The sequence below is a fragment of the Vidua macroura genome, chromosome 4 (assembly GCF_024509145.1).
Source record: "Vidua macroura isolate BioBank_ID:100142 chromosome 4, ASM2450914v1, whole genome shotgun sequence".
NCBI lineage: Eukaryota > Metazoa > Chordata > Aves > Passeriformes > Viduidae > Vidua > Vidua macroura.
In genome coordinates, this window is record NC_071574.1 from 6,459,269 (window position 1) to 6,486,389 (window position 27,121).

The 27,121-nt window shown below is 38.7% G+C and overlaps 1 protein-coding gene across 4 annotated transcripts in view; it reads left to right on the forward strand.

Moving 5' to 3' along the window:
- Nucleotides 1-27,121, forward strand: part of PTPN13 (protein tyrosine phosphatase non-receptor type 13) — an 85,476-nt gene that overhangs the window by 33,273 nt on the left and 25,082 nt on the right. For all 4 annotated transcript variants that reach the window (XM_053976166.1, XM_053976167.1, XM_053976169.1 and 1 more), the window contains exons 7-20: nucleotides 5,505-5,600; nucleotides 7,254-7,353; nucleotides 13,439-13,658; nucleotides 14,599-14,673; nucleotides 14,784-14,958; nucleotides 15,172-15,325; nucleotides 15,458-15,596; nucleotides 16,016-16,168; nucleotides 17,516-17,698; nucleotides 18,632-18,794; nucleotides 21,807-22,230; nucleotides 22,398-22,495; nucleotides 24,395-24,451; nucleotides 25,761-25,853. In XM_053976166.1, coding sequence (XP_053832141.1) covers nucleotides 5,505-5,600; nucleotides 7,254-7,353; nucleotides 13,439-13,658; nucleotides 14,599-14,673; nucleotides 14,784-14,958; nucleotides 15,172-15,325; nucleotides 15,458-15,596; nucleotides 16,016-16,168; nucleotides 17,516-17,698; nucleotides 18,632-18,794; nucleotides 21,807-22,230; nucleotides 22,398-22,495; nucleotides 24,395-24,451; nucleotides 25,761-25,853 — 2,130 coding nt within the window. The remainder of the gene's footprint in view (nucleotides 1-5,504; nucleotides 5,601-7,253; nucleotides 7,354-13,438; nucleotides 13,659-14,598; nucleotides 14,674-14,783; nucleotides 14,959-15,171; nucleotides 15,326-15,457; nucleotides 15,597-16,015; nucleotides 16,169-17,515; nucleotides 17,699-18,631; nucleotides 18,795-21,806; nucleotides 22,231-22,397; nucleotides 22,496-24,394; nucleotides 24,452-25,760; nucleotides 25,854-27,121) is intronic.

Consider the following 27,121-nt stretch of genomic DNA (forward strand, 5'->3'; position numbering starts at 1 on the left):
ACCATGTGAATTCCAGAACCACAAATTGTGTTTATTCTTCTCTCTTTCTACCTTTATTTTTTCCCCAACAGGAAACTCAGATTATTAAGTCCTCAGATTTTATGGTTTTTGTCCAGTTATTGCTCTTGTTTCATAGAGTCAGAAGGAAGAAGCAGTAATATTCTGTATTTCTAGACAAGAGTCTTTTCCTCCTAAGTCTTCTTCCATGTGTTTATCTCATGATGCTGTACTTGTTAGCTACCTTGAAGACTCATTTGGACCCTATTTATAAAATTTGCATGTTATGACAGCCCCTCTGTTTAGCTGGGAAGGTTGCAGTTAAAGGTTACAGTTAGGGATACTCTAAATGCCTGGATTTTAGATGCTCTCTTAGTTTGAAGGTGCATTTTTGAATAAGGGAAAATTGCTGCAGGTAATCAGGCAGCTGTTGGTAGCAAATTTATCCCAGCAGATTGAGCCCCAGAGGTTTGAATTTGGGAGCTTCTGAAGAAGTGGGTTAAATGGGAGATTGGATTTAGGGGAGGGGGGGGAAAATGAATAGTTATTTTACAAACTTAGCACTGGGAATTCATTGAAGTGCACATACTTCTTTTTTCTCTTGAATTCTGTGTTCTGGGTTTCTGAGTTCACTGTGGGCCATCTGAGTCATGCACAATGGCACGTCTGTTTGCATGTGAAAGCAAAGGAAGGGGCAGTTTGCACATGTCTCTGTGGTGCTGCAGTGTGATTTAAATTCATTTGTGACAAAATAGATTCTCGTGTGCTTGGTCTGTCCAGTAGAACAATATTCAGAAATAATTTTAACGAATCTGGGAAGTAAGATAATGGGCTGATGCTATTTTGGTTAGAGAACTCCACCTGTTGATTTTACTGAGGCAAGAGATGCTAGCTTTTCAAGGAAGAAGATATTTGTGAGATATCTGTAAAATACAAGTACTATGACATCAGCAACTACTACTTTGTGCTGAGTTTCACAGCTTAACATTAGGTAGTAAACCAGCTCTTATAATTGCATAATTGCACAACAGAGTGGCATCTGTTTTATCTCCCTTATCAAGCTTTCAGCAGCTCACACAGTCTGAGATTGTCAATTCTGGTCAATATGTTACATTCTCAGTTGGATAAAGCATTTAAATTAAAACAGGCAAACAACTTTGTTAGACAAACTCTCAGTCCGGGCCAGTGTTAAGTTTACATACCTTATCCCAGATGGCATGGTCCAGATCCAGAAAACAAGGGTGTCTTTCTAAATACAGGACTCTTGAGTTCCTACCAGACCCTGGCGTTGTTATTGTTAATCTCTCTGCTTTCCTTTCCAGCCTAGCACTAGAGATGTGTGTTCTTTGCAGTTCTCCAAAGCTACATTTTTCTGCATTAGATTACATCTAATCTGAGGTAGATTAGATCCTGCCAGGCCCTCTGCATCAGCCCCTAGGGGCTCCCTAGGGGGTTGCCTGGATAGCTGGCGACTTGAACCACATGTGCAATATGGAGAATGTGAATGGTGGAAATCTTGCAAGTTAAAATGAACCTGCTCCCCTGAAAATCTGAGCGGGATCGTTTCCTTTGTCAGTTGTGGGATGTGGATCCCCACCAGGAGTTTGAACTGCATCTCGATGTCCTTCCTTTAAACCTATACTGGCTTGCATAAGATAGTTCAAGTTTTCTTAGCTGAAAAGAGGAAGAGGAAAAGCAAATATGAATCTACATATTGATTCTATTGATTCAGTAATCAATTGATTTCACCCATGGGAAAGAAGTGAGTCCCAGCTTCTCCTGAAGGCCAGTTAATGTGTTTTAAGTGGCATTGAAGTACCACTCTCCTGTAATAGACACCCACCAGTAAACTTCAAAGGGCAACCGAGAGCTCTCTCCCAGTCACGAAACTGTCGGTTTAATTCTGCCGCCTTCTCTGCGCCGCCAGAAATAGTTCTGTAATGATGTGTATTTGAAAACCCGTGTATCTGATGTGACTCGTGTTCAGGATAATGAAATTCCAAGCTGAATGTGGTTCTCTGATTTCTGTTGAAGTTGGCTGAGGTGAGGCTCTCTGTAAGTGACCTGTCTGGGCTTGCAGGTCTCGCCTTGCGTAAATAGCGTGTTTTGTTATTTTATGCTGCGTGAGGTGCCTGGGAGGTTGTGCTCTGCTGGTTTTGATAGGGAACTTGAAAAAGCACCACTGCAGCACTAAGCAGCACAAAGGCAGACTCTCCAGCTTGTAATGCATCATTTCCCTTTGCATCATGGAGCTACCACATGCTTATTTTGCTTTTTAGTGCAAATTTTATACATTCATTTTAGTTACAAACTCTTAAAACATGCTTAAACTCATGGGTTTTTTTTCTATTAAGGTATGAAATCATTCAAAGTGTTCTGGTAAAAGACTGTTATCTAAACAGTGAAATGTTGAGGGGTAACTGTTACAATTATTTTTGCTACAATGTGCTTCATGTTTATAGAAGTTAAATCAGTTCTGAAGTCTCTCTTCAGTCACCAAAATTTTTTAAAAATCCAAACCAAAAAACCCCAAGAAACTAAGACAACAAACCAAGGCCATTCAGTATTTCCAGGGAAAATTTGTAAATATGTAGAAAAGTTGTTTTATTGTAGTCTTTAGCTTTTGTTGTCATTTTTCAGCTCCTTCCCAGCCAGACAGACTAGAAACTTCTGTATGAAAAGCTAAACTTTAATTTGATCCCAGAACTGGGACTTTGTGACCTTAGGAAGCCAATTCTTAATTAGAAGCTTAGCTTGGACATGATCCAAGTGCCTTCTTTGAAGTTAAATCCTAATACGATACATGAGAATTGAGGAGAACTTGCTGGAGGAGAGAGCATAAATTATTTGGATGACTATGCGAGCATTATAGATAGACTATTCTCAATATTTACATTTTAATTGAGTATTAGCAGGTCTGCAGTGCACATTCTGTCTGTGCCCCAGGAAGGAAGGCACTTGGTTAGGAGGCAAGAGCAGTGCTAGGAGGATGTGTACGTAGATGTTTGTGTGGGCCAGCAGAGAACTGGAAGGAAGATGCCCCAGCAGCAGACAGTTCCACGTCTGTATGTGTTTTCTCTAAACTGAGCAAAATGGATATAAATTTAGAGGATTTACATGAAATTTCAGGATGTAGCTTCTTAATTGCCTTGCAACTTTGCCTGATAGCCCACCATGGAAAGGTTGTTGAATGCTTCCAGCAGATGAGAATACATTTGCTTGTGTTCTTGGGTGAAGCTGTGTGGTCTTGACAAGGGAGAAGGATGTGGCAAGACAGGAGTGTGGTCCTGTCTCCAGCTCTACTTGTGGATAGGTATGAGCCTTGTTGGGCCTTATGTGGGGGTCTTTGACAACATTGAGATAAACAGTGTGTGGAAATCTTGCTTCTTATTTCTTGGTTCTTGGACTTCTTGGCCTACAGCATGGCACCAACTCCTGCTAACAGGATGAGTCAGGAGAAATCAAACACCCTGCACAGTCCCATAGCACGCCACCACCTACTAACACTTGTCTCGTGTTTTAACTGCATATTTCTGTTTTACCACAGGTTTGGCTTTTTCAAAATTTAATGTCTCAAAGAACCAGAATGGAGCCATAATTTGTGTGCAATTTGAGAAGCCCTGGCTGCTGACTAAGTGGAAAGAAATAAGTCTGTTTAAAATCTCACATCATATTTTATTGTTCCCTCTCCATCATCTTGCTTCAAAGTCAGTTCAGCAGACTTGAAAAACCTACAGCTAATAAAACTACTGGGAAACAAGAGGTCTGGTTTTAGTTAAACGTTTCAGTACTGTAGCTCCAGTGTTGTGTGTGGATTGATGCCTCACTTAAGGGCTAGGAGCATTTTGAAAACACATCTCCAAAAGCTACCCACTGAATTTGGATTTTATTTCCCATGGTAGGCAAGTAATTGCTAGACTGGGGGCACATTTCTTTGTTGTAAAAGCCACAACGTTGAAAGTAGCCATTGTGAAAGATTGGAGCAACCTCACTGCTCCCACACAGCCCCAGTGGATTCTTTTGATCTTGCTGTAGGTCCATACTGCTCCTTTGTGAGAGTAGTGTAAAATGTTCTTTGCATAAATTGGGTTTTATCCTGCTAAAAACTGTGCAACTGCGATGGGCTGGTGAGACTTGTTGGTTTCATGAGTTGATTTGCAGCTTTGCTTACCTTTCCCAGTTTTCTTAAAGATTCCCTACACAGCCCAAGTGAGCTGGGTAAAAATGGGGGAAATGTTGGCTTTTAAAGAGGAAGGCTTTGGAAACAGTCCAAAGTGAACATGAACTAGTCTTTAGTTCTTGGAGTACTGCATTATCTTAATTCTTTTCATGTTTTTTTCCTATTTGGAATTTTTTCCCACTTCTGTAAGAATTCTATATAAGTAGTGTTGTTGACTAACCTGTCATCTGACCTAATAGAAGTTATTAGGTCAGCAGGTTTATTGTTCCCTCAGAAGTTTTCACCACATATTTGTTTTCTGGACCTGGAAAGTTGAAACATCTGATTTCCTTCTTGCAGCCTCCAGAAACATCTTCTCATGTGTTCCCCATTTTATATTTTTGGATTGCATATTTCTTGCTGTAGTGACTGGCACTTGTTTTCACAGCAGTTACATGTGTTTTTTCTATATCACTGCTTTTGTTTTCAAAAACATTAACTATAGTCAGACCAGAAATATTTCCTTCTGCAAATAAGGATACCTGAGGTTTTTTGTCTCACTTTGACAGTGAAGCATTGGTATTCCCAAGATGTAGAGACTTTTTTTTTTTGTGTGTGTGTGTGTGTTCTGCTTTTATGCATGTTCTGTGTGTAGTTGTTGGCTTGTGCTTAGGAAAGTTGTGGGAGATGGTTGCATATGTCAAGTAGGTACCCCCTTCTGTGGAGTCCTTTGGTCCAGTATGTTATTTATGTAATCCCCTGAGAGTAGGAACTGAGACTGCTGTATTGATTTCTCATCACATCAGTTTAGCTGTTCTGGTTAATTAAATATCCTCTAGGGGCTTACTAATTGATTGTTAATCATATTTTATGGATGTCAAAGATGAGCTGAATTATAATTTTCCAGTGCTTGCTTTATCTCTCTGGATTTTTTTCTTTTCACGTTGTAAAGGAACCAGGGACTGAGTTCTGGTGATTGCTTTTTACATGCAAGAGGTGCACACCAAACACTTGCACCTGGTTTGTTTGCAGGAGGGATCTGGTTTTGTCTTGGGTCTCAATGGGGTTTTTTAATACCAATTTTAACTTGGGAAGTGATGTTGAGGGAGGCTCAGAGGAGGTGGCTGTATTGGGATAGTCAAGAGCAGCCAGGCTGACCACAGAACCCTCAGGCCATGGGAACAGAATGGGACTGCCCAGCATCCCCTGGGTATTTGCTTTTAGACTCCATAGCCACAGGCATTTTAAAATGATTTGAAAATATTTTTTAAAATTTCAAATGTTTATGTTTCATTTTTATATTTTGACTGTTGCTTTTTACTTCTGATACCTTGGTTTAAACTTTCAGAGCCTTTGAGAAGGTACAAATCTTATCACAGCGATGTTTATAGTACTTCGAGTGAAAGTCCATCTGTTATTTCTTCAGAACCGGATTTCAGGCAAGGTAAGACCTATGTTTAAAAACCAACTGACCAACCAATGAAAAACCCAAAGAAACAAAAAACCTAAAGAAAAAAGTTTGAGATGAAAACCAGACACCAAAAGCCTTTAGTAGGAGTCTTGATAATTGTCCTGATACAAAGTTCTAAGATGATGAAATTACAACATCATGTACAGATCATCATAATGTGCAGTCTGTTCAGAAATGAGTTTGACATTTAGCACTCTGGGAGGGAACTTGGTAGGAAAAGCTGGAAACAGTTAACTTTGTACTAGAAGTGTTCTTTTTTAAATAACATGCTGCAAAAAAGTAATGGAGTGGTTGTTAGTGCACAGTAACAGTGAATTACAAAAGCTTTATATGGGACCTCCATGGTATAATTTTTATCAGTGGGTTTTACTATGAGGGTGAAGTGGTTTATAATTTATATGCTAAGGATTTCAGTGTAATGCTAAAGTACTACATAGTACAGGCTGTTAGTAAGATAAATTTAAGTAGTTTCTGTTAAATCAATCGCTTGAAAAAGCAGCAGATGATACAAAGGATTTCTTGCTGGTGTATGGCAGGAAGAATCATCTTTCCAGAATCATAAAAAACGGAGACAAATCATTTGGTGAAAATTAGGAAACAAAACAATAGTTAGGAAGCTGGAGTATAGCTGCACTATATGTATTCTGTATGCACAGAATTCCAGCCCAGCCTCCATGTACTCACTGCTATCTCAACCTTCCTTGTCATTGTCTGTCCTTGTGCTTACTGAGCCAGAAGCCTCAGGAGCAGTAATAAATATTGAGGCTCCTGTAATTTCCCTTTGCTTGCTTGCAATTTGGAGCAGACTGTTAATGTGTTCCAGTCCAAAGTCAACAACTCCTAAGTTTTACAGGCAAGATAGAGCTGCCTTCTAGTAGTAGTATATCTGGGCTCAGTGAAATGACTGTTAAAAAAAACTATTTCTAAATCAATGTAGCTTTAGTGTGTTCTGCAAGAGCTCTCCTGCCAGCTCTGTTTGCTGAGGGTACAGTAAGAGGGGGAAGTGAAGTACTGTGCAAAATCAAGCTCGAAGTGTAGCATCTCAGGTGCTGCTACAGGAAGATCTCCCAGGAAAATTTTACTAAGAGAATCACAGGTTAATATATTGCCAAAAGGAAAAAAAAAAACCACCTAAAAATTCTAATGAGGAGTCAGATCCCAGGGATAATGATTAGAAGTTCAGATACTGCTTTCTTAGCTCCTTTTTTTTGTGTACTGGATGCACAGTTAACTAGCTGCTCTCTTTCTGGTCTGGAGTAGTTTTATATGATGTCTCTGCCATGTTTGTCTCAACTCCTGGCTGACAAAAAAGATACATTACCTTGGGAAGGGGTCTATGCAATTGTGTGGAGTTTATTGTGATTTCTTTTAGGCCTCCCTTGGTATTCTTCTTCAAAGGACCATCAGCTATTTTTGTTGGGGTAAAACTATAAGATAGCTCTGAAAACTGAAATCAACTTCATAATGTTAATTTGTTTGATACTGTAGTGCCATTGTGCAGGACACATAAATTCGATTCCTTCTGAGTAATCTCATATATGGCTGAAAAGTCCTTGAGGTTTAGATGGGATTACTCTCTGTGCTTTGTTGCCCAGTCAGGTATTAATTTGTCTTTTGGTTTGCTAGTGAGAAGAAATGAAGCTTTCAAGAGAGATGATGCCAGTGGTGTGTTATCAGGTGCTGATGATATCTCCACATCAAGTCAAGCTAATTCTCAGAGAACAAGGTAAACCCTTTGAAAACAATATGGCCTTTTCTTTATCAAAGAATATATTCTAAATCTGCAGGTGAAGTTTGTCACTCCCATCCCTGCTTCTGGTTAAGATTGAAAAAACAAGGCATGTAATACTTGAATGAAAAGAGCATTTCAGAATTATATATTGCATTCTGAAGTAAAAGTCTCATGACGCACTGTAATGGAGAGGTAAGTGGGGTGCCAACATTCAGTTCCCATGTTTGATGGAGACTGGGTTGAACTCAGGTTGTTATAACTGTCAGAAGGTCAGAGGTTATGTTCTGCTTGGAAATACTTAATTATAGTTTAATCATACTTTTCCAGAGTAAAGTTTTTGAAATTAGAGATATTAATACAGATTTATTTGTGGGTTTTTTTCATTTAATAAGGAAATGGAAGCATGCTTATTTCCTTGAAATAAGTCAAAACCATACATTTGATTTGGTTGTTTTGGCAAAATCTTTAGTTTGTTTTTGTGTTTGGATTCTTTTTTTTTTTAATACCCCAGCACTTATTAAGCAGGCCAATTCAGTAACAGTTTATGTTTTTTGAAAATTCGTTTGCTGGGTAGTGTATTCAAATATAGCACCTGTGTGAGTTTCATTTTTCCAAATGCCATTCATCAATACAGCTTTAAAAAGGTTCTTAGAAACTTTGAACATCACTTTTGATACAGCATCTTTTTAATACAGGAGAAGCATATCTTGCCCTATCTGTTACGTTTTGAGAATGGTTCCAACTCTAAAGGTTTGAAAATTTTTATTGACATTGACCTTTTGGATTTAAGTTTCATCTGGTCCCTGCCCAGTACCTAATCACCTTGGAATATTTTATCAAAATGATGCAGATAATTTTTGTAGCAAGGGGTAAAAAATAAGGGCACATCTCCTTCTTGCCCTCTTCCCTCGTCACATCACAGCAACAAAGCCTTCTCTTGGCAGCTTTTTGCTGTAGATCAGGAGCAATATTGCTGCTGTGCTCAATATTCTAGGATATTTTTATGGTTTTGACATATGTTGGAGGGGAATCCTGCTCTGTCCTATTAAAGAAACTTGGAAATGTGTGAGGATTGGGCCTGTGCTGGGTGATGTGACACTGCTGGTGAGTGTGTCCTCTGTGTTCACTTAAAGAAAAGGGTAAATAGGGCTTAGAGCCATGCTTTGAACATGAAGATGAAAATAAATGAGTGTCTGCTCCTTGCACATTATTGTGTGCCAGAAGTGGATCTGGGTAAGGCAGGGAAGAAGTATTTGGGTGCAGCTTAACTGAGTCCACACAGTTTTGTTGTCAGGAATATGGTATCTGTGTGATGCTGTATGTGTTGGTGGTGTCCAAGCAGTCGTGGGAATCCAGCCTGTCTTCACATGATGTATGTGCTTTTATGGCAGACTTCTAAGGGTTATTGGTTCATATTCCATGTAACCCTGATAAAGAACTGTACGTTTTTACTCTGTGTTTCATGCTGTTTTAGCAGCACACTAGAATGGCAAATCAGATTATTGCCATTGTATGTACAGAAACAATATATAGCTTTCTTGACTTATTTGACCTTTTTTTTTATTATTTTGGTGAAAACTGCTAAGTCAACCTTCCTTCTGCTTTGCCTGGAACCCAGGAAATTGCCTGTTCAGCACCGTAGTTATGCTTCCAAATAAACTGGCAGTAATTTGCGGATGCTGATAGAGAACTTCTGTTTCTATTTACAAAGTATTTCAGAAACAGAAAGTAGTATGTGGTATGTAAATGAGTCACATTGTAAGTGAGTCATTGTTGTAAATGAATCAGGCCTATTATGCAAGTGAAAATGCTGAGGTAAAGCAGCACATAGTTTCTCATGGTTTGTTTCACATTATTTTATATTACTCTGTTAAGACTGTAATGGATGTGATTTAATGGATGTGATTTAATGGATGTAATTTGTATACGTGTGAAATCTAGAAGGAAAATGTTTTTCAAGCACAGCACAGACTTACCTGTTGTACCTGGAATGAATTTTACATGTCTGTAACTATACAGTATTTTTTAGTATTTTTGTTAATCTCCTGTATCCTTGGCTTCCACTCTTGCACCACTGCACTTGCACAAAAATATGATAGGTAGGTACCACAGGTAGTCATTTACTGGTTTTCATAATTGTTCACCCATTTTTATAGGTGAAGAAGTTTGGGGTTTTTTTCTTAATCTAACTACCAGACAGTATGTATATCCAAGATGAAAAAGAAGGCTGCTAGCTAGTTTTACTAGCTTTTTTTGCAGACCTACTGAGAAACAGGACAGCAGACACAAGCAGAATTCAGTCCTGTACTAATACTTACATTATACCTCCTCTACTAATATGAGCTGAATAGAAAACAGTGTCTTCTCTCTGCCTTACTATAGCATCTCCTAAAAGATTCCAGTGCTAACAAGTGTAAAAGGAATTCCATCCAAGATGGTAGTTAGTGTAATGGGGGATTTCTAAGAAAATAACTCAATATTTTTATCCAGGACATTGCACGTTGCTGCTCTAAAATGTCCTGTGTTGCAACACACCATGGCTTTTATAGATTCAGAAACCTCAGGTCTCAAAGTAAAACTGGTGAAAACAAGGATCTCAGAGTTTACATCCTTTGCCTGGCCATTTGATTCCACAGTTTGGGGAAGTATATGCAACTTAATCCCTTACTTAAATTCCATCAGCGCTTGGGAGCATGTTTCAGTGTCTCTCTTACATTCAAGAGATACCATCTGTACTTCAGTACATATTAATTTTACTGCTCCTGTGGCATATTCTTAGAGCCATATCCCCAGAATTATTCTGATAAAATTGAATTGTAAATCAAATAGGAGGATTTGGATTTGAGGGAGGTTTCTTTTAAAAGAAGCAGCAAAGCTGTTCAGCGTTATCAGAAGGTGCAGCTTGTGCTGTTTGGGTGGGCTGGCCTGATGTTAAATTAGCAGGAGCCATAGACATTCAGTATTACCCTTCTTGTGGTCTGTGACTGTTGTTATCCTTTAAGCTTCTTGGAATGCATTCCTCGTGGCAATGGCTTGTGTCTTGTTTCCTCTCTGCTTCTTATATTCCTTGGGATTTTTCCTTTTTTACTTTTGTTTTCTTTTTTCTTCCTTTACTATTTCTTCCTTTTTCTCTCTAGGAGCAGCAGCTGACATGGATCTCTTCCTTCTGTTGCCCTTTTCTTCCAGTAGATTTCATTTTCATATCCTTCCTGCCTTACCAAAAGGCATCCATCTTTCTCAGTCTATTCCTGACCTTCCCACTGCACTAATCATTAGGGAATGCCTACCTGCTTCCCTTCTTCCAACTTCCTTCTCTGATCCAATACCTGCTAATTTCTTGGTAAGTACACCAGGTGAAGAGGGAATTAATTCACTTCCCTTTTTTTTTTTTTTTTTTTTTTTTTTTTTTTTTCTTCCAAGCGTCAGCCTTCCAGGTTTGTGCTCCCCTACCATCTGCAGGTTAATAAGCAGCTGTGAGGTTCTGGTTTGCAGTCAGACACTGATGAAAATACAGAGTAGCAGCCAAGTACTTGTCTGATGAAGCACCACACAAAACACACTTCTGTGATGCTATCTGTTAGGAATGTAATTTAGACTCTTTTTTTAAAAAATTATTATTTCTTTCATCCAGTAATAACACTTCCATATTCAGAACTTCATGAATGAGCTCTCCTCATTTCAACAGTAATCCCTTTTCTGTAGGAGAGATGCATTCTTTGTCTTGGAACCTGAAGACTGAATCATGTTGCTCCCTCCCCATGAAAACTGGCAGTCTGACCAAGCCAGAGTTCATTTTAATGACCCAGGATGTTGAAATGTTATGTTTGGTGGTAGTACTTATGTACTAAGACAGGAAAATTTGTAAACCCTTACCAGGGACACCCCACATCCACCCCAATTTTTAGAGAAATGAATGCATGTCAACAGAGATGATAAAACCAACCTAGTGATAAAAACTTCTCATTGCTGCTATTGCACAGGGCTGTATGTTTTTAAAAAAGACAAGATATTTTTCTGCTGTAGTTGTTTTCACAGTAGCAAGTTTTTAGATAGAGCTAGTTGCAACATGTCTTTGTCAAATGTCTTTGATAATTCATAGATATTTATGTTCAGAAAGTGTTTGTTTTTCTTTTATTTCAGAGCCTATCCTTAGACCTTGATCTGAAGGGTGCTTGTGGGTGTATTTTAACTTAGGGTTTTGTCAATATTCCCTTATATGTTGATCCTAACAAGTTTCCTCGTGGGGAAAAGCTAAGCATGTGCACATGTGTTGGCAGGTCTGAGGCCTTTTCTCATTTCTTTGTCCTTTTAGGTGCACATTATTCAGTCTTATGTAGAAAAAAAAAAAAAACAGAGGAGGGAGAAGGGAAAAAAAAATGCCGTGAAAGCCCTGCACAGGGGAAAGGATAATGGGCTTACATTAATACATTTGTTCCATAACTACTCTGTAGATGATATTTCCTTTGAGGAACTTTAGCATTGCTCCCTTATATTTAACTGTTCTTATTTTAAGGCTGGTTTTGTATGCTAACCAATGATAGTTTAGTATTAAAATCATTGGTATTAGTTAGTAATGCTGTAAAAAGATGAAAATCAAATTTGAAATCACATCCACAATTTAGCATAGGCAAGTGTACTGTCTTGGACAGGTGCATTTTTCTCTTAGTTTTTTAACAGATTTGTCACTCATCAAATATATCTTTAGATTCTCCTCAGAAGTAGGTATATAAATGTAATGTATTTTTAAAAAGTCTGTATGTTACCTCACTACAAAGGGCTCTGTGTCACTCAGTGCAGGATTACTCTCTATTTATGTGTGTTTCTGAACCTGACTGCAATGGTACACAGGCTTCTAAACATTTTCTTTGCTTTTTCATTACTCAGTTTGGGTGGTATGCTTAACACTCAGTTTGGAATTGCCAAATAATGGACTTTTTTTCATGAAAGGCACCTTAGTTTCCCCTGTCCATTTTTGTTTAAGAATTGCCTCTGTATAATTATGTTAACGGGGGAGAACATTGCTTATTCTTGGTTTAGGATTTCTACAGAAGGCTCAATGGGTTTTTGTTTAGTTCAGGGTTTGAAGGTGTTTTTCTGTAAGCATGGGACAAGAGAGAAGGGGAGTGGAAGTTGGTTGTTGTTTTTTGGGTTTTTTTGATTTCTCGGTCGTTCACATTTCCTAGCCAGCAATTTTATTTTTCAAATTAAAAATGGCTTTTGTTTGCCCAAACAGGATGGGAATTTCTTTCCTTATGTGAAGAATGAGACTGATAGGATGTTTGGGATCAATACTCGCAGAAAAGAAATTGCAGATATGTTGCTGTGTTTTTTGAAATTCTGATGCGTGTTTGTTTTTCTCATTTTTTCCTTCATATTATGAATTTAGACTCTAATTTAGTCATTGGGGTGACTGTATATCAGCTGAGCCATTCTTGGGAATTAAAAAAAAAAAAAAGGAACTATTTTCAGCAAAATAAGATTATGGAAACATTAGTGTATGATATTTAAAATACTTTAGTATATAGGATCTTATTGCATAAACATTTTTATGTAAATATTTCAAGCTGTCTCAGGAGAAATCAAAGAATAAATATCAGACCCATGCAAGCAGAAAGTGTTGAAGCAATATTTACTTAGAGAAAGTACACTATTATTTCAGTTTTTTCTTTAATGACATGTTTTTGAGTGTGCCTTTTTCACAGTCCCCGCATAAACACAGAAATTAAGATATTTGCAAAGCATTAATACGTCTCCTCTTCTTGTGCATCTACTAATTTTGCACTGATTCACTGGGTTTGTAGTGTTGAGTATTTTTTTCAGACTGCAGCTGAGCCTTTCTTTTCATATGAATAAGTGAGGCAGTTCTGCAGGCAGCTGCAGAAACCTGGCGTGTTTGCTTATTTTCTGCAGGGATGGATTGCTGCACAGAGGTAACCTCCTGGCCGCCGAATAAATGCGTTTAATGTGGTATTTGATGGCTGCTGTCTGTGCTCCCTGTTTCCACTTGGGGGTGTGCTTAAAGCAGCAGAATGTCTTAGGCATACCTGCTAATCTGTCATCCCCTCTGACTGTCCTACAGGCAGCATGAAGCAGCATTTGAAGGCAAACTAATAAGTCAAGAGGTGATGCTGAAGCGGCAGGAAGAAGAAATGATGCAGCTGCAAGCTAGGATGGCTCTGAGGCAGTCCCGGCCCAACCTCTACCCCGGGGATGCAATTAGATCCTCAATGCTTGACATCACCAGAGACCCACTGAGGGAAATAGCCCTGGAAACAGCCATGACACAAAGGAAACTGAGGGTAATGCCCTGAGCTCAGGTGAACTCTTGTTTTCATTGAAACAGAGCAGTGTCTTGACTGAAACTCTTGTATGTGGGATTCATAAGCCAGGTCCTGTAATAAACAGTCATCAGGAGATGAAATACCAGGTGTGTGGTGTTGGCCTACTTTCACAGGGTAAAACTTGTGAGATTTTGTGGCATTAGTGGCTACAGAGCCTCAAGTGGCATCAAGAGATGCTAAAGCAGATAGCAAGGCTCAACAATTGCATCAATTGAACAATATAGCATCCTAGCAAAGGTACAGCGTAGGTTTTCTCCTCTGTTCTGTGGTGTTTTCAGCCACTTCATTTTCATTTCTCTTTGTGGAATGGGGATGTGCCTCGCCAGCATCAGAGGTTGTTAAATGAACAAGTTGGGAAGGTAAAGAGAGAGAGCATTCCTTTGGCTCATAAGTTCACCTGAATCCCCTTTGCTTTCCCAGCTGTCTTGGTATGTGGTTGAAATAGGGAATTACACACAAAGAGGGGGACAGAAGTATATGGGTAAACAGAGTGTCTAATGTGTGGAATAGATGATGGATTGATGCCTTCTGCTGCTACTTTCCATGAAGTGGATTTTTTTTTTTTTTTTTTTTTCTGAGTAAGGATGGGAAAACTTGAAACAAGACTCAGGAACTTGCTGCCCTAATGCAGGGTAATAACTCCCGTATTAAGATCCATCACATTAAGATGAGTTAGTTCATGTAGGCTTTAACAAACCATGTTGATTCCCCTCTCTGTTCCCTAACCCTTAAGAGGTTTTTGTGAAGATGTTTTGCATATAGTAAAGAGTAGGTAGCAGATAATTGCCAAATTTTAGCCTTTGGTCCCTCTTTTGCATTTGCAGGGCAGGAGTTAACTGTGCCCCAGCCTGTTGTTCCAGCAACACAGTGTACATTCATACTCTCTTGTGATTTGCAGAATTTCTTTGGCCCAGAATTTGTGAAAATGACGATTGAGCCATTCATCTCCTTGGATCTACCAAAGTCTATCTTGGTAAGAAAGGGGCTGTTCAGCCATCTGTGGCAGGGGAAGTATGTTAAACCAACAAATGTGTTTTTTATCACAAGTGTGAATGTTGAGAGATTTCATTTCACAAAATGCAGACTAAGAAAGGCAAGAGTGATGACACCAGACGAAAAGTAAATGTGATGCTTCTGAGTGGGCAGAAGCTGGAGCTCACCTGTGATACCAAAACAATTTGTAAAGATGTCTTTGATATGGTTGTTGCCCATATTGGCTTGGTGGAGCATCACTTCTTTGGATTGGCTACTTTAAGAGGTAAGAATAACTGCTAAATTATTTCTTCTGCCCTTATTCAGTATTCCCAATATCCAGAGATATTGTGCTTATTAAGTCACTGTTAGTCAGTGGAAAACTTTGCTGTTCAATGCTCAATTTCAGAGTTATAAATCAGGTTTTTATCCTCCATCTGGTGCAAATACTTGGTTTTCATGCTTTTGCCCTCGTGCTTCTCTTTAATGTTTGTGGCAGACAATGAGTTTTTCTTCGTGGATCCTGACATAAAGCTAAGTAAAGTAGCTCCAGAAGGATGGAAAGAAGAACCAAAGAAGAAGAACAAGCCTCCTGTCAACTTCACTCTGTTTTTTCGCATAAAGTTTTTTGTGGATGATGTCAGTCTCATACAGTGAGTGTATGAAATCTTTTATAGCCCTTAAGCCCTAAAATTATGGACAGAAATTGAGTATTAATCAGTACTGGAGTACCAAAGGTGGTGTGTGGGGTTTTTTCATGGTTTTGTTTTATTTTCCTGTTCTAGGCACACGCTGACATGTCACCAGTACTACCTGCAGTTGAGGAAAGACATCCTAGAAGACAGGATGCACTGTGATGATGAGACAGCCTTATTATTAGCATCCCTAGCTCTCCAAGCTGAGTATGGAGATTACCAGGCAGAGGTACATCATCAATTTCACCTTTGATCTTGTTGAGCTGTGATCTTGCTGCTTCATTAAAGACTGGACTGTGCTCTGCCCCAGACTGGAAGCTCAGCTGATATGCTCTTGGCAGGTTTTACTGTGAGCAGGTGTTCCTAAAGTCTAACACAGTTAGTTGCAGAATTCAGTGCAAAATCTGGGCATTAAAGCCTTTTTTTTTTTTAGTGGAAGTAGAGTCAGGCTTGAATATGGAGAAAATGATATGAATTAAGCTGTGGGTCAAGATGGAGATTGTGATTCCCTCCCCTTACTCAGAATCTTAACAATTCTCTGAGTCGTAATGTACAGTTGTTTGTAAAAATGAATGTTTGTGCTTCAGCTGTGCTCATAGGGTATGGAGGTATGTGGAGGTGCCACCACAACAATGTTTTGTGTTGCAGGTGCATGGCTTGTCCTATTTCAGGCTAGAACACTATGTCCCAGCAAGAGTGATGGAGAAACTGGATCTGTCCTACATCAAGGAAGAGCTGCCAAAACTGCACAGCACTTACGTGGGTGCCTCTGAAAAAGAGACAGAGTTAGAATTTCTGAAGGTAAGTGGGCAGCAGTTGGCTTCCTTCGTCTGTGGCTTAAAAATTCCCTTGTTGGAATATGAGTGCATGGACTTCAAGTGAAAGCACAGTGAAACAACTCAGGCTCTGAACAACACTGGAAGGAAGAAAGCAGAAAAGATTTTGTCCAAATGACACGTTGTAACAAGCCAAAAGAAATTGTGACAGATGGGATGTTCTCTCACTTTTTTCCAATCAGTAGTGTTAGTTCAAGCCAGCTAAAAGCAGATACTGATGGAGCTATGTTTGCTCTAAAGGAAACAGTGTTTATGAGGCAGCATACCCTGTATTCCCCATGTCTTTTGTGCTTTCTGTAGAGGAGAAAAAGCTCATAAATTACAAAAAAAATTCGTTGCAGCTAGTACTTTGTGTGATGCTTGGTATGAAGCAAGCCAGAAGCACTGCCAAGGAGAATTTTTTGTGCAGGTTCTATGTAAGATGATAGGAAAGCCATTATCCACGGATATACTTGGATTATTCTAAAAGGACCCATTGAGAAATCTAATTATTGTGTTTGCTCATGGGATAATAATCAGGTTCTCCCTTGATGAAAATGAGTTCAGGGAGCGAAGGATTGCTGTTGAAACACCAAATAACCATTACACTGTAATTTCACAGCCACATTACAGTTCCACCATTTCTGAGTATGTGATAGAAGAGGCACTCAGCTGACTTTGTCCATTCCAAGCCTGTTGCTCGTTTTACAGAAGTGTTCTTGTAACTTAGCCACAGAGAACAAAGTAGGGGACATGATCCTAGCTAAAACCTAGCCTGGCTGGGGGTGTGGTGGGGGAGCAGCTAGATTTTTGATTCATTCCATCAGTCCCTTACACCAGTACTGAAGAGACAGCAGGGGTGAATAACTGGGAGTGCAAAGTGAGTGGAACAGCATGTGGTACCTTAATATGATCACAGAATTGCAGTGTTAATTTAATTCTGCTTTTAAAAAATGTGTAAAGAAGTAGTGCATCTGTCTAGTTACAGTTCCTTGCTAACAACTGCTTTGTGTAAGTTTGATTTACTCACATGTGTTCTCTGTTTTTGCTTTCCCTGTTTGATTTTAATAAACATTGGGTTCATTTGCTGTAGTCTGGCAGGTCAAGAGGCACCACCAAGTCTTAAAATCCTCAGTGTGTCTGTAATAATAGCTGTAAATTATAAGTAAATGGAATCACCAGGCAGAGAGGATTGTTTTGCTAAAATCTCTACATTTGTATGCACATGTGAAAACATTTATAGAGAGATATATAATACTCATATAGTGGTATGGAAACTTGTAGTGGCTGTAAATTCATACTCATAGAAGTTTCGTTGCATTGGTCTGTGCAGTTGTGTCAGAGGCTCACAGAGTATGGGGTTCACCTTCATCATGTGCTGCCTGAGAAGAGATCCCAAACAGGAATCCTTCTGGGAGTGTGCTGCAAAGGAGTTGTCATTTTTGAAGTTCACAATGGTGCCCGTACACCTGTCCTGCGCTTCCCATGGAGAGAGACAAAGAAAATATCCTTTAGTGTAAGTTGCTCTCTTTTGTTGTCTATTTTTGCAAATTAAGCTGCTGTTTTACAGCATAGTCTGACTGTGTTTTGTGTGGCTGTTGTATTATGGGATTGAAATAGGAGTTTCCATGTTTTAAAGGTTTTGTTTTTTTCCTTAACTTGCATGGACAAGCATAGTGAAGGAGCACTAATCTTGCATTAGAAGACTGGGTACAGGCAAATGCCAGTACTCAGTATAATTAGGAGATGCACCTATGTTGCTTTTAAGTTATATTTCCAAGAGTAGTTAAGTTAAATGATAAAAGATAACAGGCTGACACTTGATCTGGACAACACTAGCCAACTTGAGTGGGTACACCATAATCTGGTGATCATGTGTCAGTTTTTAATGAGGCATTGAGCTTCAAATGCTTACCTTTATATAGGTATTGAAAACAACACTTCTAATTCTGTCTGATACCATATTGAAAAGCTACAGCCTATTTCATCTGTGAGATGGTTTAACTAGAATGGATAAATTCAAGTTTAAAAATTACTGAAAATATAAGTTCAAGACTTGGAACATTAACTGGGAGATTTGGTAATTAGATCAGCATTTAGTTATTTTTCTATTAAATGGCAGCATCCTTTGTGACTTCCTTGGGGTGTTTGAAAACCCCATCCTGCAAAATATAATAGTTTTGGTTGTCATTACTCAGCACTAACAGTAACAGAGGCAGATTAAATAATAATAAAGCACCTTCTCATCTAGCCCAAGAGTACCTTTAAAGAGCTACTTTATAAATCTCACATTATCTTTGACTCCTATTTTAATAGAAATCTCTCTCATCAGTGCATTTTGCTTCAGGAAAGTTTGAATGCTGTAACTGTGCACAAGCAAACACATAATTCTTTGTCAGCTGAAAGAAATAATTCGTCTTTGACATTTTTTTCTTTCTCTATTTTGTAGAAGAAGAAAATAACTTTGCAGAACACATCAGATGGCATCAAGCATGCCTTTCAGACTGACAATAGTAAGACTTGCCAGTACCTTTTGCATCTCTGCTCTTCCCAGCATAAGTTCCAGCTACAGATGAGAACCAGACAGAGCAACCAAGACACTCAGGACATTGGTAAGGACTGTGATGCTCTGTTAGTTTGTATTAGCAATCTGCATGTATTTTTGTAAGGAAGAAAACTGAACTGGAACTTCAGTAATTGTGCTGAGTGCTGTGTATTTGTATATCTACATTTGGAGGGTTTATACTATGAAGAAACTCTACTAGCTGAGGTTGTTTAGATTTTGTTTAAGGGGTGGGAAAGGAGTTGGGAGAACACAGAAAAGCTGGCACACAGCAGCTCCTCTAAACTAAAAGGAATCTAAAAACAGGTCACTAATAGTACTTCCCTCTTTAATTAAATAAAGGCTTTTGCCTTTTCTTTCAGAAATATCTTGAAGGTATTTCAACAACAGGACTTTTATCTTTTGCTTAATGTGAAAGGGATTAGTTTGATAATGTGGAATTAATGGTGTGATCATGGGAGTGCAAGTAAAATAGGGGACATTCCATGATGCTCTATCTCTAAGCTGTGGGTACAGCTGTCTTTATTCCACTTAATGTCGGGTGGACCTGGTAAGGAACAACACAGATGCTAATCTGTTTCCTTCATAACTCCCATTTCCTTCGTAATTTGTGTGCATAACAGAAAATGTAAAGGCATCCTTTTAAGATAGAAAATATAAATTGGATAATGTAATCAGTGAAAAAATCCCTCTACGAATTTCTTCACTGTTTGGAACAGAGCTCACTTTGCTGGCTGGCCTTCAGTGTGGTCTGGAAGTGCTGTTTTGGTCAGTCTGTCTGCTCACACTTTCTTTGTTCCCTGTTATCTGTCTGCATTCCAGTTGCTGTTAATCTGGACTTCCACCAGTGTAGCTGGGATGAAGTTTGGCCACATTGTTGGATATCACATTGGATATAATGATTTCTAATTTTATAAAGAAAAGAAAAGAGGAGGAGTGGGAATGGGAAAAGGCATGTGGCAACTATCCAGCCTTTTTTCTGCTCTGTTGGGCTCAGCCAACTTCAGGCAAAGAAATAAGACCAAATGACTGAAAGCCTTTTTACCATTCTCTGATGTAGAGTTTGCTTATCCTGAATTGCAGAGAAAAGCAATACAGGGAAGGCTTTCTTGGCTAGGCAAACTTGGTTGCTCTTAACAGATGGAGTATGTGTTGTGCTGTGGGAGTCTGGAAAACAATAGTTTGCTTCTGTACAGTGCAGATCACTTGGAAATCAGAAGTCCCAGATTCCACCAATCACTTGTAATCAGAAGCAAACAAATCAGCATTATGGTTAACTCCAGCACACTGATTATTAAAAATAAAAACAATTAAAACAAAAAATTTGCTGTTGTCATAACTTTGCTAAATCTAAATCGAACCCTTAATATGCCAGTAAAAGCTGGTAGATGGGAGCACTCAGCAAAATAGTAAAGAAAAGGACATATATAACAGTAAAGAGAAGGGTATTCTAGATTCCAGAAAGGGCATATGTAAAAACAAAAAAAAATTAAATTAGGGTTAAGTCAGCCTTACAGATGATGAGTTTTGAGCACGTGAGAATTTTCAGTTATGGCAGAAGGTTTTAAAAGCCTAATGCCTATATAATATAGTTAATGGTGTGAAAGTATCTGAAATCCATAGAAAATTCTGTTTGGTGGCTGTGGCTAGAAGAGGTGTTTGGTGTGGATAAGGAAGTGGTTGTTGTATACTAATTCACCTGATGAAAGGACAGACATACCTTCCACAACTAAATCTTTACCATGTCTATGTCTGTTACAGAGGAAGCTTGAGTTACTGCAGCAGTTAATTCCTGCCTGAGGTATTGGAGGTAGTAAAGTCTTTTGGAATGGCAGGACTGAGGCTATTTGTCAAATAGCCTCTTTTCTAAATGCCACAGTATTTACCATTAAACCTGATGGGTGATGTGTACCAAAAAAGTAGAATTTTCCCTTTGACTTACAGCGCAGCTTCCTAAAGCAGCTTGTTTCCTACATGTATATAGGGTTAAAAAAACCCCACTGGTTAACCCTTAATCAGGAATATATATGCAGTTGAGGATTGCTTTTCCTGAGACTTCCCTGTGAACTGACTCCAAGACATCAGTGAAATTTATGAAGGGTCCAGGTGGCCTGATTGCCTTTAAAATCTCTAACCAGCCAGCAAGTTGCCACAGCTTATCAAGTTCCTGTGTGAGAGCCAAGCCACAGGAACTTAACTGCTAGCCTTAGGAGGCAGTTAGGGTAATAGGAAGGAGCCCTGCTCTGCTTTGCTCTGAATTAAGAGGGGTTTAGGCTAAGATGTATTATCATGAATTTGCTTTCAGCTAAGAGCATCCACCCAGACAGTTCCCACGACTCAGCTGGCAGTAATTTAATTACAGCCCAAGACCTGTTTCTCGCTGCTGCTTAAGGGAATCCTTGCTAATGAGTCAAAAAGTCTGGCAAACCTCAGTCAACACTTTCTGTTCCATGCTAGGATATTTGTGGCAGGAGAGGTCTTTAAGTGCACCCGAGTGGACTGGTGCTCTGTGACTGGGCAGAGATGCTGCCAAGCCCTCATGGCCTTGCAGCTGTACTGTAAATGTGGAGGGGCTCATGCAAAGAAAACAAAGCAATGGATGCAGGGAAATTTGGTAGCATCTGATAGTGTGGAGATGGGGGTGCCCTATTTGTTCAAATCCTGGAAAAGACTTTTATGAGCAGATTAAAGGAAGTGTAGGCTTCCAGGTCCCTTGGCTTAAGGATATTACTTGTTTTGCAGAAGGAGATGATTTGTCTATGTACAAGGGACAGCATCCTGACAGGGAATATGAGTCTTCATGCTAATAAGAGGATAAACATTCAGTGGTTTTGGACTTAGGGTTAGTGTAGTGTCATGAACTCCAAACTTTGCTTCCTGAGCAAACTCCATGGTCGGTGTTTATATATCTCTGCTAAGCATATTGAGAAAATACATTTTGTGTGAGTTGGTTGTTTAAAAAGCATGCTTTGCGCAAGGTGGTCACACTAGCTCTACTGAATAACTTTAATTGTTTGGGTTTTGTTGGTTTGTTGTTTTTTTTTTTTTTTAATTTCCACAGAAAGGGCTTCATTTAGGAGCCTGAACCTTCATGCAGACTCTGTCAAAGGCTTCAACATGGGCCGAGCCATCAGCACTGGCAGCCTGGCCAGCAGCACTCTGAACAGACTCGCTGTCCGACCCCTGTCTGTCCAAGCAGAGATCCTGAAGAGACTGTCCTGCTCTGAGCTCTCGCTCTTCCAGCCACTTCCTGGCTCTGCAAGGGACAAGAATGAGAAGAGTCCATGGGAGGAAAGACCCAGAGTTATGAGCAAGTCGTTTCATGATCTGAGTCAGAGTCACATCTCTGTTTATCCCCCGAAGAAAAATGTTATTACTGCTTTGGAGTCTTCCCCCAAAAAAATAGAAGATATAATGGGAAGGGTCTTTCAGCAAATGCCAAAATTTGATACTGGATCAGCAACGGGAGCATTAAAACCAAACAAGTAAGAGTCTCTCTGACCACCCTGCAGTATCTTTGTGTACAGTCAATGTACATTTTGCATCAGTTTTGATTTATTATTCATGCCATTATTTTATTACATTGATCCTTCCCTCTCCCAACTTCCTCTTCCCTCTGTCTGGTTCCCCTTCTCTCCTTCTCCCCTTTAAGTTCAAAATCTCATGCAGGTTTAAGTAGAAGCCCTGAAAGAAAGAAAAATGAATCAGACTCATCATCCATTGAAGATACCGGTCAAGCCTATGTTGTAGGTCAGCATGCAAAAAATAATATTACTTTGTTTACTAACAAACTTCTAAAATTGCTTTGGGTGTAATGCTTTGATATATTTATTAACTGATGGTAATATTCTGATTTGAAAGTGGGAGCAGAATATCACATGTTAAAGCAATCCAGGCCATCATTGCAGTGAACCCAAAAAAATCCTCCTCTGGTCAGCACCAGTCTGTGCACAAGGGTGTAAAGTAAAAACTGTAGCAGAAAACAGCTTTCAGATTATTACTTCAGGGTGCCATTTGGTTGTGTGGATCTTTTAATAATTTGCTAGTCTTCACAGTCTGTTGGTGAAGGCTGAACTTTTTTAGTATTTTCTGTGGAAAGGATATAGGGAGTGTTTTTTTGGAAGTGACTGGCATTAGCTGGGTATCGGCCAGTGCCTCTATTTAGTAGCTCCACACTTTGGGGTTTTTTCCTTCTATTTTTGGGGGGTTTTCAGATATAATACGTTATATTCATTTTTATATAATAATTTATTTATTTTATATATTAATAGAATATTAATTATATTGGTTTGATATATCATAATTATATTAATTATTAGTTAAATATTTTTTTGCACCACACTGGGTGTTTTACAAAAACACTTTTGTAGTGAGGTAAGCCAGATGCACTTACTCCATTTTCTTCACAAGGATTGGAGTGCACACAAGTAGTGTTACTATTAACTAAAAGAGAGAGTTCACATTAAAAAAAAAAACATTCAGAGCAGCTAAATAAACTTGAACTAACACTGGGTTATTAAATGTGAATGTTTAATATCTGTGTGTTATCAATTTCTCCTTCTAGAAGGATCCCTGTTATAACAATAGAAACTATAATGACTGAAATATTTGCAGCTTTAGCTGCTGGTTGGCTTTCCCTTTTCACATCAGAAAAAGTGGAAGATGGTTAAGTTTCTGGGGATGGGGTCATTATAAACAAACTGAAAAAAGGCAAAGGAAGCAACGTGTGACATCCCACGTTTGCCGCCCGTGCACTTGGAACCAGGACTCACTTGGGAATGATGCATTTTCAGTACTGAGAGCATAAATGCTCTCAGGAGGACTGAGATGAGGCATGCAGGTTCCATAGTGACTGGTTGCAGCCATTTACCCTGTGCCTTTAGTTTTGCAATTAATATGATCACGTGCTTGCCCATAATCTTCTGGGCAGCAGTTCTGGTGAGAGTCTTAGCCACATGTCAGAAAGTCCTGCTGAATCACACTGCCTGTGCTGAGGGACACAGGTTTTTTGCATGGTGAAACACATCAGATGAAACTTTGGGGTTCATAGGTTTGGAGAAAGCCAAGGCCACTTTCTTAAGAATTATCTTACCTCATGTACTTTCATATATTGGTGGATTTATTACTTTATCCTCTTTAAAATAGGGCCACATTTGCTTGGCTGTGATAATTTCAAAGAAAACATGATTCTATATGCAAACAATTTTAAATAGAAGTAGTTCAAATTTGTTATTACTGCAGCAGCTTATTTGTTCCATTACAAAATCTTACAAGAGTCCTGTTGTATTGGTTTATTAGGTTCAGCATATTCAATATCCAATATTGTTAGAAAATTGACTTCAAATTGCTCAAGATCCATTACTTTTATATGAAGTTATCCGTGGTCATAAAGGCCAAACCTCTGTCCTTCCTTTAATTCACTGCCTTTGCATGAACTACCATCTATCTGAACCTTAAACTACAAGTAGAGTACATGAGTAATTTGGATTCGGTAATACAAAGCTAGTTTTGTGTTTATTAATTTTGAAAAGAAGTAGTTTGATACTGTGAATGAGCTCATGTGAACTGTGTAAAGACTGGAATAATTCTTAGTAGCTTTTGTATTTAAAAAAAATTGATAAGTGTCTAATACTTCCATGCATGTCACAGGTGTTAGCATGAATACTTCAGAAAATCATCTGTCAGCAGCAGCATTAAAAGAGAGTGGTAAGTTGATAAGTAATTACTTTAGTCAGTTTGTCACTTACAAATGCTTCACTGTTCCACCTGTCCTGTGCCTTTCGTTTTCTTAAGTGCCTTTGCCAGTTAGCTAGATAGGACCTTTTCCTAGTATTTCCTTTCCTAGTATTTATTTTGGATTGCTTGTTGAGGGAGGTTTAGACACCTGTGTGTAATATTTTTCAAATATGAATAGTGTCTGTTTAGTTTGGGACTTGAAGGGTGCTCTTACCTACCAGGATCATGCTGCTGAAAGCTCATTTCCCTTAGGAGGTTACTGGTTCTGTGTTTTCTTTTTAGTTCTTCCACTCTTTAGGCTTGATGTGGTTTTGAGAGAGAAAAAACTCCTTTCCTGGGTGATGTGCAGTCTGCTGCACTCTCCTGCATCACTTGTTCTGTATGTGGAGCTCATTAGGATTCTGCAGCTGTGGATTGCCTCTTCCACTTAGGGCAAAACCACTCCTGGACCAAATGAATGTCTCCTCTAGGAAGCAAGACCACGAGTTCAGACTTGCAGTACATTGGTGTTTCCTGAAGTTTCAGGAGATTGGGCTTGTTTATTTGTTTGTATTTCGTTTTGTTTGCTTGTGGGGTGGGTTTTATTGGTTGGTGTTTGTTAGTGGGTTTTTTTTTTCTTCACCAAATCACCATCCTTGGGTCTCTTGAATGCCTGGGTCTACTTCAGCCTGATGGGAAGCCTCAGGAGTCAGAGTTCTATTATGAGGATGCTCAAATTTTAGAAGAGGTGGAATCAGCAGCCTGTGGAGTTCCAAATGAGGAAGTAAATTGAAGCAAGAGAATTAGTAGATGTTTCTAATGTTTTAGTAGATGTTTCTAATTTTGGTTGCTTTTTAATGAAGAGACGCCATTAAGAGAACTCACTGAGTAACCTTCCAGTAATTTCATATAATGACCCTCAGTTTCAATTCTACCAATGTGTTTGCATCCTCCCTACCTATGAGCAGAGCATATAAACACAGATCTAAATATCTTCCTGAATTGAGAATAATGAAGTTGAAGATTCTAGGACTCAGTTATGTTGTCCCTTCATGAGACTGTGCTAGCTGCTTTTCTTAGGAGGAGTAAAAGATGTTTAACTGCTGAAGTGAGTTAGAAGGGTTGTGGAGGTTTTTTTCTGTCTTTGGCCATGGCTTAGAAGATGAAAGTTGGACCCACTAGATCAAAACAGCTTTTCAAGTTATCAGAGAAGTAATATTTTTAAATGGAAAAGAACTTCAAAGTAAACCTGAAGGGAAGTGTTGAGGTAGCGTCTGATCATGAAATGTTGACTTTACAGTTGACTCTCTTCAAACAACACAGAACAGAGTTGCCACACCAGAGAGAGAGATCACTTTGGTGAACTTGAAAAAGGATAAAAAGTTTGGCTTAGGTAAGTGGCTTTAAAATTGCTGTTGACATGTATTTCTAGAAGCCAAAAACAAAACAAAGTTTTCTGGTCTGTATTTAAGCATTTACTGTAGAACTGAGCAAAGCAATGCTGGCAGTAGCTGGATTTTGAGGGCATTTTAAATGCACTTTCTGTGATGTTAAGTGAGTCTGTTTTTCAGTTTTTCCATATTTTTAAATGTAGGATTATATAAATATTGTGAACTAGTCATCCTAGAAGTTGACCTTTTAAAGACCTTTTACCTCTGTGCTCAGTATAGCATTTTTTTCTCTGTGGAACCTCACAGATTTGAGCTGTGACAAATGCTTTAAATGAATGCTTCTTTTTAAAAAAAAAGACACAATAAAAGCATTATGTGCTAATTGTGGAGCGTTTTCCTTATTCCTGTAGTATCAGATGGAACATTGATTTGATGTTTAAGGAGCCTGGGAGATGAGCTATTTGCATTACATTCCTTCCTCTACCACTGAGTTTTTTGCATAAACCCACATAATTTTTCCCTGTATGAGTAATGAAAAATTCGTTGTCAGTGTTGTGCTTTAGGAAGACTCTCTAAAGTGTCCTTAAGGACATTGTTCTGTCATTCAAAATCAGAGTGCAGTGTAAATTTGAGAGGGGGGGAAAAAGCCTACAATACAATCATACTTAGTTTTTACACTGCACAGTAATGTACACATTGAGCAAAAAGGAAAAAAAAAATCAAAGAAATGTACTATTTCTCCTCTTTCTTCCCCATGCAATTTGTGGTAATTTGCTGTTTTAGCTAGAGTAGAGAAGACCTCATATCTTCTACTTTTTTTTTTTCCCCCTCTGGAACATTCATCCCTTGTTTACATGGTAGAATGAACAGAAATTAATTACAAGCCTCAAAATAAAGCAAGGACATTGAAAACTCAGATCTTAAGACCAGGGTCAAACTTTTATGTGAAACATCAAACAATGGAGAAAATCAGAACTGTTTATGTGTTAGAAAACAAATTTTGTCTGCTCAGCAAATGTACATTTCATGTCACCTGTTTGTGTGTTTCTCTTGCCAGAGTTATCTTCTGTAGCCTTTGCTGGAGTGTCCTAAACAGACAGACAGACAAAGTCTAAATCAATTGCTTAAAACAAGAGTATACAATAAAGCTTAATCAAAAAGCTGTGTTGTTTGTTTCCATGCAGATTTAAATTTGAGGTGTCTGGGGTTTTTTTACTTTACATTTATTGGAATGACTAAGTTTTTGTTTGTTCTAAAATATGGACATGTG